Source organism: Colobus angolensis, unplaced genomic scaffold (assembly GCF_000951035.1).
Source record: "Colobus angolensis palliatus isolate OR3802 unplaced genomic scaffold, Cang.pa_1.0 Scaffold8, whole genome shotgun sequence".
In the NCBI taxonomy this organism is placed as follows: domain Eukaryota; kingdom Metazoa; phylum Chordata; class Mammalia; order Primates; family Cercopithecidae; genus Colobus; species Colobus angolensis.
Window position 1 is genome coordinate 5754017 of NW_012121820.1, and position 14182 is coordinate 5768198.

The 14182-nt window shown below is 48.2% G+C and overlaps 1 protein-coding gene across 2 annotated transcripts in view; it reads left to right on the top strand.

The window, feature by feature from the left end:
- SULF2 (sulfatase 2) overlaps positions 1 to 14182 on the top strand; it is a 130894-nt gene that overhangs the window by 85380 nt on the left and 31332 nt on the right. For both annotated transcript variants that reach the window (XM_011928835.1, XM_011928836.1), the window contains exons 4-5: positions 344 to 495; positions 12655 to 12824. In XM_011928835.1, coding sequence (XP_011784225.1) covers positions 344 to 495; positions 12655 to 12824 — 322 coding nt within the window. The remainder of the gene's footprint in view (positions 1 to 343; positions 496 to 12654; positions 12825 to 14182) is intronic.

Genomic DNA, 14182 nt, shown 5'->3' on the forward strand with positions numbered 1-14182 from the left:
CTAGAGAGGTTGCAGTGAGCCAAGGTCGTGTCATTGCACTCTAGCCTGGGCAATAGAGCAAGATTCCGTCTGAAATAAAAATCAAAAATAAAAGACACACTGTATTGCAAATGCTTTTGGTGTTTTGATAACCGTATTTCCAAACAATTGATTTTCTCTGTAACCCTATATCTTGTATTCAATGCATGTAATCACATTGGAGAAGGGATCCATTGGCTCCGTGTGCCAGAGGGCTCCATGGCAGAGCAGGTGTGCAGACGCAGGCCTCGGGCATAATACAGTGGTGTAATAAACATCGTCAGGCACTTTCTCACGTGGCCTCCTGATCCATCTCTCTCCACAGCTTTCTTCGGGAAGTATCTTAATGAATACAACGGCTCCTACGTGCCGCCCGGCTGGAAGGAGTGGGTCGGACTCCTTAAAAACTCCCGCTTTTATAACTACACGCTATGTCGGAACGGGGTGAAAGAGAAGCATGGCTCCGACTACTCCAAGGTAAGCTGCGACCTTTTTGGCCTGGGAGAGGCCGTGAGGCCCAGCAGTTAGGGGCCCAACTCAGGAACCAGGCTACCTGGGTTCAGATGGTGACTCAGACACTTAACAGTGTGACCTTGAGCATTTTACATCCACCTCCTCGTTCTCAGTTTTCTCATCTCTCAGCCAGGCACAGTGGCTGACGCCTGTAATCCCAGCACTTTGGGAGGCTAAGGCAAGTGAATCGCTTGAGTCGAGGAGTTCAAGACCAGCCTGGGCAACATGACGAGACCATGTCTCTACAAAAAAATACAAAAACTAGCCGGGTGTGGTGGCACATGGCTATAGTCCCATCTACTGGACAGGCTGAGATGGGAGGATTGCCTAAGCCTGGGAGTTTGAGGCTGCAGTGAGCCAAGATCTTGCCACTGCTCTTGGGCCTGGGTGACAGAGCAAGACTCTGTCTTTAAAAAAGAAAAGAAAAGTATTCATTTCTCAAAGAATAGTCTCTGTTTCCAAGAGTTTGGTTTTTTAACATTTTGCCCAGACAGAATATTCTTGCAGAAAGTACATATACAGAGTGTACCACTCAAGGGCTTGTCGCAAACTAAACAGACATGTGTAATGAGCACCCAGGTAGGCCAAGAAGAGAATGTCACTACCGCCCGCAGCAGTCCCCTCACAGAATTTCCCCCACTCGACACCCTTCCCACAAGCATAACGGTGATTCAGACTCTTAGCGTTACAGATTCTCTCTGCCTCTGGCTTCTCTTGCTTAATATTATGTTGAGTTCATTCTTGCTGCCCAGCATTCCGTCATGCGCTCATACCGCAATTTGTTTGTTTATTCTACTTTTATTGGGCATTTAGGTATTTCCAGTTTGGGGTTATTACACATAGTGCTGCTGAGCACCATCTAGAACCTCGTTCCTGGTGAGCACAGGGGCTCGTATCTGTTATACCCGCTCCTCACAGCAGCGTTGCTGAGCACAGGGCGTGTGCATGTTCAGAGTGAGTGGTTCCTGCCTAAGCACCTGCTGAAGTGGTTGATCCTCAGTCGTAGTTTTTTCTATTTTTAATTTAAGATTAATCGACATGAGGTAGCATGCACAGATCTTAAGGGGACCGCTCAATGAATTTTCACATACGTGTGCATCTGTTTCAAATATGCGTGCGTCTGTTTCACCACGGCTCCGATCAAGACATACAGCATTTCCAGAAGACTCCCTGGGACCCCTCTCCAGTCATGACCCCCACCCTGCGGATGACATCTACTCTGACTTCTGTCACCGTGGATTAGTTTTGCCTGTTCTAGAACTTCACCTAAATGGAATCGTATAGTCTGTTCTCTTCTGCGTCTACCGTTTTCCACCCAGGGCAGTGTCTGTGAGATCTGTATTTATCCCTTCAACAACTCATGGACATTTGGTTGTCTCCAGTTTGGGTCTGTTATAAACTAAGCTGCCGTGAACATCCTTGTCCATGGCTTTTAGTGGACATATGTGCCCGTTTATTTTGGTTAGACACCCGAAGAAGAATTGCTGGGACACAGGACGTGTTAAGATGCTGCACCCGGCCGGGCGCAGTGGCTCACGCCTATAATCCCAGTGCTTTGGGAGGCCGAGGCGAGTGGATCACTTTAGGTCAGGAGATCGAGGCCAGCCTGGCCAACATGGTGAAACCGTGTCTCCACTAAAAATGCAAAAATTAGCCCAGTGTGGTGGCGGGCACCTGTAATCCCAGTTACTCGGGAGGCTGAGGCAAGAGAATGGCGTGAACCCAGGAGGCAGAGGTTGCAGTGAGCCGAGATCGCACCACTGCACGCTAGCCTGGGTAACAGAGCAAGACTCCATCTCAAAAAAAAAAAAAAAAGTTGCACCAGTTGACACTCCCAGCCAGAAATGGGAGTTGCTCTGCATCCCTTATCAGCACTTGGTGGTGTCTTTTTTGTCAGGGCTGCTTTGCTGGGCGTGTAGTGGTGTTTCCTTATGGTTTTACCACAGAGGTTTTTGAGGATCACATGAGTTAATACATGTAGAACATTAGAAGTGCCCCCTTGCACGTAGTAAATACTCAGTATGTAGTAGCTTAGATCAGGGCAACAAATATTTTCTGTAAAGGGCCGGATACTAAATATTTTAGACTCTACAAGGCTTACAGTCCTGTTACCACTGCTGAAGTCTGCCATTATAATGTGAAAGCAGCCATAGATAATATGCAAACATATTGCATAGATAATATGCAACATGCTTATTATCTATGCCGTGTTCTAAGGAAGCTTTGTTTACAAAAACAGGCAGTGGACCTGCTTGGCTGTAGTTTGCTGACCCCTGGCTTAGATGATGATGAGGAGGAGGAGAGGCTGACGGTGATGTTTCGTCCAGATGTCCCATTTTAAAAGAAATAAGGAAATGAACAAATCTTCCTGCCCCATCCGAATCCTCAGAGTCAGCTCTGACATCCCCCCACAGCTGGTACATTCTTTCCCCAGACCGGCTGCCAAATCCGTCCCTGTTTCTGTTTCCCCTCCACACCGCCACCAGTCCTGGGCCCTGCCTACTGTGACTCCCCAGGTTAAAGTCACTAGAGAACAGGCAATCACTGAAAGATGGTAGCAAGCCGGGAGTGAGTGGACAATAGGGACTGGTGGGGACTGTGGAGAAGGCATCTGTCTAAAAGGGGCAGATCGGGCCCAGGTAGACCTGTGGACCCAGACGGCCAGTTTTCCTGATTTTTCGGCAGAAGCCACAAATTTGTATTTTTTACCTATGAGATCTCCTGATTGGTAAATATTGGCAGCTAATTCAGACTCTTCTAAAATCCTGCATGAATCGAGCACACCTGACCCACAGGCCTGCGGCCCTTCAGCCCATCATGTCATTCTTCTGCCAACACCCTCCAGGGACTGTACAGTGAGTTTCGCATTTGGAGTCAGTGGGATCAAACTCAGAGCCCCAACCTGGACACGTGTTACGTGACCTTGGACATGCTGCCTGCTCCTAAGAGCCTCAACTCCCAAATCTGACAAACGAGCATACGCTTGCATACTTAGTCATGTGCACTTCCATTTACTGAGCACCTACTGTGTACCAGGCACCCTGCTGGGTGTTTAACATGTAGTACTTCTGATACTCAGAACAATCACATGAGGGGAGTGGACTAGTCAAACTTGATTCCATTATCCATTCACCACCCCCAACAAGTATTCATTGAGAGCCTGCTGTGTGCCAGGCACCATGCCAAGTGCTGGCTATTCCAGGGTGAATGAAAACAGACCCAGCCATAGTCCTCCTGGAGCTCACAGTCTGGCACATGAAGATGTGATATAAACCATTAAGTGATGTGCACACATCATTAATGCACACACACACACACACACACACACACACACATCACACCCATCTATTTTGTCATCCCCAGTATGAGCCATTTCAACCTCCAAGCTTGCTAGTTATTACAATCATCTCAGTTTTTTTGTTTTTTTTTTTTTTTTGTTTTTTGTTTTTTTTTTTTTTTGAGACAGAGTTTTTGTACTTGTTGCCCAGGCTGGAGTGCAATGGTACGATCTCGGCTCACTGCAACCTCTGCCTCCCGGGTTCATGCGATTCTCCTGCCTCAGCCTCCTGAGTAGCTGGGATTACAGGCGTGCATCACCACGCCCAGCTAATTTTGTATTTTTAGTAGAGATGGGGTTTCTCCATGTTGGTCAGGCTGGTCTTGAACTCCCAACCTCAGTGATCCACCCACCTTGGCCTCCCAAAGTGCTGGGATTATAGGCGTGAGCCACGGCACCCGGCCACTATAGGGTAATTTTTTGTAATCAGACTAGGCACTTGCAGATGTTTATGAACAGAAATTTAACTCCCAATGGCTTAATCAAAGAGGAAATATATTCACCTGTTTAACTGAAAACCATCTGTAGGGGTATCAGGCATGGGTGGATCCAGGAGTTCAAATGAACCCCCAAGGAGTTGGTTTCCCTCGACTGTCAGCTCTGTTTTCTTCTGCTCGACTGTATTCACAGACGCTCTCTCTCCTCCTGGTAGCAATGTAACCTTCCTTACATCCTCCCAGTTTCCTGGCCAGCTGCAAGCATGGGAGTCTCTCTCCCAGGATTCCCAGTGCATCTCATTGGCTCTGGATCAGTCCCATGTCTGTCCCTGAGCCAATCAGTGTGGCCGGGAGGATGCCTGGTTCCCTGGACTATAAGTCACATGGTTCACTCCTGAGCCAGACGTGGGGGTAGCAGGAGCTCTACCCTGGAACTTTGGCTGAGAATAGAGCCCCACATAAGAATGGAGTTTCCACCAGGAGAAGGCTGACTAGGTGCTTAACGGCCAAAAAACACTGTCCCGCTTCTGTTCTGGAAACACCGGCACGCATGGAGATCCCTCTGCCTCTGACAGGTCATCCTCGGCTCCCCATAAGTCTGATGGGTCCAGGCCCAGGTGGCAGAAGCCGCCTTCCGCCTGCCCTCAAGTCTCACTCTGTACATAGTAGGCCTGCGGCCTCCCAAGTGAATTAATTCCAAAGTTCTGATGAGGCAGTCCAGCATGGACTCCTTGGAATATAAATTCCAGTCCCAGGGCTAAGCACGCTGTTTCCCTCCTCCCAGCCTCAGTGCAGGCGGATTCTCTAAATATCCTGAAAAACACATTCCCTCCTTTTTAAAATTCTTCACCACATCCACGCCTCGTCTCAGAGCAGCCCAATAATCAGGTTATCCCGGGGTGCTCAGGGTTCTTTTGGGGCTAAGCATGGAGACATAGAACGTCCGTCCTTTTGCCCTGTGTCCCACCCCCACACATCTCCCCGTGTGAATGAGAACAGCCCTGTGAGAGAGGCGTGAGAGGATTCCTGTCCGCACCCCCCAGTTACCAGGGGCCTGGGAACAGACGCTCTAACAGGGATGTGGTCAGAGGGCGGGGCGGTGAAGTCAGAACTGGCTCAGGTCCAGGGTTCAAATCCTGAGGGTAGCAGTGGGCAGCAGGAGCCCAAGTGTCAAGGGAACAGGAGTGAGCCCAGGATTCCAGCTGAGGCAGATCTCAGGAGCCCTGTGCCGTGGGCCCTAGACTCAGGCAGTAAGATGCTTCTGGCAAGGCGGAATGTCACTGCTGGCCTCGGGGAGGGGCTTGTTGAGAGGCCCAGGCAGGGAGGAAGCTCAGCCTTCGCAAGCCCCCCTCAGAAGGCCTCTGAGGACTCTGTCCCAAGTCACTAATCCACAGGTGGGTACATGCCACCAAAGGAGTCCAGATGTCAAGGACAGACAGAGAGGCGGTGGTGATGAGAAAACAGTGATACAGGACAGGCACTAATGGCAGAAGAGGGTTGGAGAAGGGAAGACAGTTGTTGGTGGAAAGCGAAGTGAGAATGACCTAGGGTTGAGTCCCCCGAAGGAGCTTCCAGGTAGCTGGTCAAAGCGGGCCTGGGTGTTGGGTGACTCTGCGGGGAGGTGATGGCAGTGCACAGCCAGTCTTGGGGCAACCCGGCAGATTCTGTGAACTTAAATGTGCCCCACCCCTTGCCACAGCATGTACACTTCTCTGTCTGTCTGGAGAAGCCTCAGTCATATGCAGGAGATGGTGTGACAGAGCACTTGGTTGTAGCTTTGTTTGTTACTGAAAGAAATCGGCAAAGTCCACCAATACACGAAATAACTAAATGACCATGAAGCATCCCTCCCCTGAAAGATCCTGGGCAAAGGATGGGACAGGTCTGCCTTATGTCCTGAGCCCAGCAGGCAGAATGGGAAAAGCAAGTTCCAGAACTCCTCAGGTCCTTAATGAAATGTCACCTCACTTCAGCCTTCCTGGACCACCTTGTATAAGGGCACCCCACACACACACTCCTTACTGCAACAAATCACCATCTGACGCGTTACACCCTGTGTATGTTACTGATTTGTTTGTAAAGTATCTGTCTCTTCTCATAAGAGTACAAGCCCCTTGAAGGCAGGAATGCTCATTTGTTTTGTTCACTGCTGTATTTGTCAGATAGATAAATGAATATGTACAGTATGCTGTGATTCATAATATTAAAAGATGCATAAAGTGATACTATAACTTACCTAATAAAACACTGGAAAGGTTATTCTCAGTAGGGGACAGAAGAGCCAAGGTTATGGGCGGGGGGGCAGTAAGGAGTCATCTAATCAAATGAGACTTCACTGTCCTTTGTACTATTTTAATTTTCACAAAGAAACTGCAGGCATATGGTTCTTGAGGAATAATGATTAACACTCATTTAGACATATCATGTACCAGATACTGTTTGAATCATTTTACATAAATTAACCCATGCGTTTCTCACCATAGTCTGTGAGGTATATACTGTTAGTATTCCCAACTGTCAGATGAGAAAACTGAGGCCCAGAGAGGCTAAGTAATGTAACCAGGCCACACAGCCTAGTAAGTGATAAAGCAGGATTTGAACCCAGGCCATCTGGCTTCAAAGTCCGTGCACTAAACCACAGCCCGTGGGCCCAGACTAGTGGTTTTTGTATGGCCCCTGAGCTAAGAATGGTTTTTAATTTTCAACTAGTTGAAAAACCAATCAAAAGAAGAGCATTTTTCACGTGGTATATACAAAAAAGGAATGTTATTCAGCCTTTAAAAAGAAGGAAATCCGGCTGAGCGCAGTGGCGCATGCCTGTAATCCCAGCACTTTGGGAGGCCAAACCAGGCGGATCACTTGAGGTCAGGAGTTTGAGACTAGCCTGGCCAACGTGGTGAAACCCCGTCTCTACTAAAAATAGAAAAATTAGCTGGACATGGTGGTGCATGCCTGTAGTCCAGCTACTTGGAAGGCTGAGGCAGGAGAATCGCTTGAACCCGGGAGGCAGAGGCTGCAGTGAGCCGAGGTCGCGCCTCTGCACTCCAGCCTGGCCGACAGAGCAAGACACTGTCTCAAAATAAAACAATAAAATAAGGCAATCTTATGATATGCAGCAACGTGGATGAACCTTGAGAACATTATGCTAAGTGAAATAAACCAGACACAGAAGCACAAATACTGCATGATTCCACTTACATGAGGCAGCTAAATTAGTCAGACAATAGCAGCAAAAAGGAGAATGGTGGTTGGCAGGGCCCAGGGGAGGGGGAACTGAGGAGGTGCTGTTCAAGATGTATGAGGTTTCAGTTATACAAGATGAAACAGTTCCAGAGATCTGCTGTACGACATGGTGCTTAGAGTTAACGGTTCTCTACTTCACAGATAAAACTTTGTTAAAAAGCGTACCGCTCGTGTTTTTTTACCACAAGAAAGCTTTTAAGAGTAATTTTCATGACGTGAAAAATACATGAAATTAAAACTGCATCCATACATAAAGCTTTACTGGAGCATGGACATGCCCATTCATTTTCCTGATAGCTGCTTTCAAGCCACAATGGCAGTAATGAGTAGTTGCAACTGGTACATGGGGCCTGCAGAGCCTAAATATTGACTATCCGACCCTTTACAGGAACGGTTTGTGCATACTTGCTCTAAACCACTATGTATGCTTCTCATTAATGATTTTATCTGTGTGGGGGAAAAAAAAGATGGACCTGACCCAAAAATACAAAGGCCTTGGCTGCAGCTCTGGATGCATGGCTTATTTGTTTGGGGACCTCACTTCCTTATCTGTAAAATGGGTATAATGTCCACTTGTGGAAGTTGCTGTGACGGTCAGCTGAGCTAAGATATTTCATAATACTAAGAGCATATGTTTATTCATTACGAGTTGTCTGGAGCCCGAGGAGCCGCTGCCACCCACATGCGCTGCCTTGGCCTCGGAGGGAAGCCCGGTGCTGAGTGCCCACTCGAGGGAAACACGCTTTTGCCTGGGGCTGAGGCTGGCAGTCTCCGCAGACACTAGCTGCTCAGTCGGTGAAGCTTGTGGATGCCTGCGGGAATCACCTGGGGCTCAGAGGGTGCCTGCCAGAGGGAGCCAGATGCACCTCGGAGTCCCGGCTGTGGCTTCTCAGCCCTGTGGAGCTGCGCAGGCCAGGAGCGCCTGGGTAGAGCCTGACTCCTGGGCGCCGGGTTCTGGAAAACACACCTGGGCCTGCGTGGCCCCCACCCGTCTCACCCTCCTGCTCGCAGCTCTGAATTTCAGAGTCCTTCCTCATGGCTCTCCCCAGGCACCCCAAACACAGTTTGCCCATATCTGAACTCGGCCTTTCGCCCAGCCCAGGCCTACTCTGTACCCTTCCCCCAACTGCCCAAACCAGAGACCAACAGGGGTGGGGGTCACCCGCCCCTCCCACCCCCCACGTCCACCCAGTGGCTGTGTCCTGGCTGCCCCTGAGTGTCGCTGGATGCCACCCCTGCCACCCTGGCCCAGGCCCCCTGGTCTCTCCCTTAGATACCTGGGTGTGGCTGAAGCCCTGTGGCTGGAGGGATGGGCAGCTCTTGTTGGCCCGCCTGGCACTAACTGCCTGCCGGTGGAGCAGGGTGGCGGCTTTGGAGGCAGGTGTGTCATGTGGCATTGTGGAGCCAGCAGAGGTCGGGGAAGACTTAGCCAAGGAGTGGCCACTGAGGAGGACAAATAAGGAGGGGAGCTCTCAGACATGGAGAAAATCTGCCTCGCCACCAAGACAGTCCTGATTCTTAGTTGAATGGTGACAGAGAGCTGGCTGTGCACAGGACACTGTGGCAAGAGCTTCACATCTATTAGAGCTTTAACCCTCCTGTCAGCCTCGAGAGGCAGATACTGCAATCACCCCACACACACTTCCAAACATGAGACTCTGGGAGCCCCTGACCTACCCTCCTGGCTCTCATTCCTCTCCTGGCCTGAGCCATTCCCTGGAGGTAGCCAATATCCTGGAGCTTCTTCCCACATGTACCTTTATTATTTCATCCCATATGTAGATGTCTCAAACAATGTGTGATGCTCTGTGTGTGTCCTCAGACTTTTCATAAATGATACCATATACAAATCCTTCCACAACCTGCTTTTCTCACCCAGTATAACATTGTAAGATTTATCCATGTTTGATCCGTGTTCATCCAGATAGCTCTGTTCTTTTTCACTGCTTTATAATCCCGTTGTATATCTTCTCCTAGGAATGGAGGTTAATGGTAGCTTTATTTTTAAAAAAGTTTAACCACAGCCAAACAGGCATATAGTTCTCAGATGAAGTAGTGAAGATGAGTCTATTATGAAGAGCAGTGGTGGCAGCAAGTGTCTACTACTGGCGGTTCCACCTCGTTCTCATGCCGTTTCTTGATTTGACCCCTTCAGGCCCTGACTGTTGATGTCGGGGTACAGAGCTTTGCACCATTTTTAGATCCACTGTAAGTTACCTTTGTCATTTTAAGAACTTTTCTAATACCTTTAGATCATGTTCCAAAACTATAGCAGCAGCTCTTTGATTTATGTAACATGTATTATTTTTATGTAATACATTCTATAGAGCCCCCTTATAAAATTGTTTTTACTCCCCCAAATTAATCCATAAACAATATTCAAGGAACAATATATAAAGTAGCAAGTAACTTTCTCTGCTTCTCTCCTCTTCCCAGTCTTCAATCAGCATTTTGATATCCTTCCAGATTTTTCCTTGATGCTCAAAAATATATGAGGTTAGAGTTTGGTTTCTCCTCTTCACCCTCCCTTCCCTCCGCCCCCACAAAAAAATAGAATGTTTCTGGGTTTGACTCTGTTGCTTGCTCTTAGCCTTAACCATGTATCTTGGACAACTTTACACATCCCTTTTTAATGTCTGCACAGCATTGCATAGTATGGAAGCAATGCCACCAGGTGTGTTGGCTCATGCCTTAATACCTACACTTTGGGAGGCTGAGGCAGGAGGACTGCTTGAGACCAGGAGTTGGAGATCAGCCTGGGCAGCCACTTGCTAGCTGTATCTACTTGGGCTAACCACTGTTAGATACTCAAGACTGTCTTTGTAGAGACCCTGTCTCTACAAAATAAGAATAAAAATGAAAAATTAGCTGGGTGTGCTGGCACGTGCCTATAGTCCTAGCTACTCAGAAGGCTGAGGCAGGAGGATCACTTGAGCTGAGGACCTCAGGGTTACACTGAGCTATGTTTGTGCCACTGCACTCCAGCCCAAGCGACAGAGCAAGACCCTGTCTCTAATATGTACTTGTGTGTATAATATATATACGTGTATACTGTTAAACATATATCCTCCTGCTGGTCACTGCAATGTTTTTGTTTTATAAACAATATTGCAGTGGCCATTCTTGTGCATATGGATATAGTGGATGAGTATACCCGAAAGAGTGTCTGTAGATGTATGAATACATCATAGTATATGTATATATGTTGTATACTTCAGGGTGGAAGCTGTAGCCACCTCTTTACCTTTTTTTTCAGGAAAATCACTTTTTTAAAGAATTGTTTTGGGCAGAGCTGCTTTCTAGCAGAGGGTATATTTCAAGAACTCATTACCTTCAAGAAAGATTAGCAGTTAAATATTTACTAAATTCAGGAAGAGTTGTATGGGTGCTATGGCTCATGTCTGTAATCCCAGCACTTTGGGAGGCCAAGGTGGGAGGATCACTTGAGCCTGGGAGATAGAAGCTGCAGTGAGCCATGATTTCACCACTGCACTCCAGTCTAGGCAACGGAGCAAGACCCTGACCACAAAAAAAAAAAAAAAAAGTTAAGAGTTTAGGCAAACCTCAACTTCTTAGCTGAGCTTTTAAAGCCTCCAGTTCTGGCTAATTACTTTTCCTCCAGCTCTTCTCTCCTCTTGCCCAATATGTAAGTCAGTTCCTTATTTTCCTGGAGACGTTACTGCATCCCCATCCCTTTTTTTTTGTGCTGCTCCTTATATCATTTCTGCATTTTACCCTCTTTTCCAAGGAACCAGTTGCCATCTGCCCTCTTTTCTATTTTTAGGACACATGGCAAGCACATTCCTGCCTCAGAGCCCTGTTATCTCTGCCTGGAACTCTTCCCTGAATCGGTGATTCTCAATCCTGAATACCCATTAGAATCCCCTGGGGATTTTTTTAAAAGTCTGATACCTGAGCCAAACTGCATCCAACCAGAATCTCTGGGGGTGGGCCCAGGTATCAGTAAGCTCTCCAGGGGATTCCAGCAAAATCCAGTGACATATATCTTCCTATGCCCAGCTCCTTCTCATCATTCAGGTCTCAACTCAAATGTCACCTCCTCAGAGAGGACCTCTGTGACTGCCCCAGCTAAAATATGCCCCTCACCTCAGCTCCCAGTTACTCTTTGTTACATCTCTCTGTTTTATTATATTTCCTTCATCTGTCACACCTTTTAACTACCATGGTTCTTTATTTATACACGTGTCTGCTCCTGCCCCAGTGTAGGCACCCCAGGAACTTAGGGATATACCCACCCTGCATGACAGTGTCCCCCCCAGAGCCTTGAAAAAACTTCAGACTTATGAGCCAAGACTCTGTAGTGCTGGGTCCAACATCTACTAGCTGTGTGCCATTGGGCAATTTACTTAGCTTCTCTGTGCCTTAATTCCTGTTCTGGAAAATAAGGATTATCATCATACCTACTTTCTATAGTTATGTCAGAATTAAGTGAGCAAATACAGGTAAACACAGAACAGTCCTTGGCACATCGTAAGCACTCAATAGTGTTAGCTATTATTCTTTTAATATCTTTTTTTTTTTTGAGTCAGCACCCAGGCTGGAGTGCAATCGTGCAGTCTTGGCTCACTGCAAACTCTGCCTCCCGTGTTCACACCATTCTCCTGCCTCAGCTTCCCAAGTAGCTGGGCTACAGGTGCTCACCACCACGCCTGGCTAATTTTTGTATTTTTAGTAGAGATGGGGTTTCACTATATTGGCCAGGCTGGTCTCAAACTGACCTCAGGTGATCCACCCACCTTAGCCTCCCAAAGTGCTGGAATCACAGGTGTGAGCCATCCCACCCAGCCTATTATTTTAATATCTATCTTGAATGACATATTGCAATTCCTGCTCTGTTCTCCCTACCCACTTCTCTGCTTTATCTCCAATGAGCTTAGCACGATTTGCATCATTTGTCTGGCATTTCATTTATTTTACTTGCTTATTTCTTGTCTGTCTCCTCGCTAGACTGTCAACTGCACAAGAGCAGAAATTGTTTTGTTCACTTTTGTGTCCCCAGTGCCTAGCACGGTGCCTGGCACATAGCGGACACTGGTATGAATACCTGGCTCCTCACCTGTTCTCCTTTCTCTCCCCACCCCCCAGGATTACCTCACAGACCTCATCACCAACGACAGCGTGAGCTTCTTCCGCACATCCAAGAAGATGTACCCGCACAGGCCAGTCCTCATGGTCATCAGCCATGCAGCCCCCCACGGTCCTGAGGATTCAGCCCCACAATATTCACGCCTCTTCCCCAATGCATCTCAGCACATGTAAGCCTCAGCACTGTGCCTGCCAGAGGCACTGCTTAGCATGAAGGGGGAGGGTCAGGCTTTAGCAACAGTACTGTCACCACCATGACTTCACTGTGCCTTCTCTCTAATCCTCCTGGTTGAAAGACCCCAAGAACATGCTGCTTGTCCATGGTGAAACTGGGATGCAACTCCAGACAGCCTGGCCGACAGACCAAGGCAGGAGAATTTTTATCTCGGGATACACGGCCTCCCACCAAGAGGTCTGTGGATGGAACTGTGGAGAATAGGTTTCCTTTTAATGCCATGTGTATTTTATTTAAGACATCTAAAAACATTCTTTTGAGTAAGGGCTCTGTAGTTTTACCAGACTAATTATTTGCCACCATTTATTGAGCCGTGGGCTATGTAGCAGGTGCTGTGCTAAGCCCTTCGCATTGTGTCCAGTCCCTGAATACTCACAATGACCCTTGGTGTACCAGTTATCTATTGCCATGTGACAAATCATCCCAGAATCTAGCAGCTTAAAACAACAAACACAAATTATCTCATGGTGTCTGTGAGTCAGGAATCTGGGAGTGGCTCTTCTGAGCTCCTGGCCCAGGGTCTCCCGAAGTTGCAGTCAACTTCAGCTGGGGCTACGGTCACCTGAGGCTTGACTGGGGCTCAGTCCCATGGCTGGGCCTTGCCACATGAGCCTCTGTCCATAGGATGTTTGAGTGTCCTCACAGCATGATAACTGGCCTTGCCCACGGCAAATGATCAGAGAGTGAGGCCAAGAAGGAAGCCGCAGTGTCTTTTACAACCTAATCTTGGAAGTGGCACCATCTCTCTGCCACATTCTATTGGTCACACAGACCAGTCCTCCTACAACATGGGAGAGTCTACGGAGTGTGAAGGCCAGGAAGTAGGGATCATCGAGGGCCATCTTGGAGGCTGCCTGTCACACTTGGTATTCCCATTTTACAGATGAAGAAACTGAGGCACAGAGAGGTGAGGTAACTTACCTGAGGTCACCCAGCTCTAAGTGCCAGAGCCAGGACTCAAGTCCAGCCCCCACTTCTGCTTCCCATGCCTCTGCCCCCCACTGCAGGCCTCCATCCAGCTGGCTGGGAAACTTCCTGGAAAGTTCTCCTGCTTCTCTCTGCCTCAGACCACCCCCTGCTTAGCGGTAACTCAGCAGCCCTTGCTGTGACATTCTGGAGCCGCAAGGATGGGGCGGTTTGGAAACTGCCTGAATATTCAGGTGGTTTAACTTCATTACAATCGGAATACATTGCCCTCCTCAAGCCCCTCCTGTGATTACTTTTGACAGCCCTCGAAGCAGCTCAGAGAGGGTACGAAAGGCGCCGTTCACCTTCCCATCCCTGTCTCTGGGG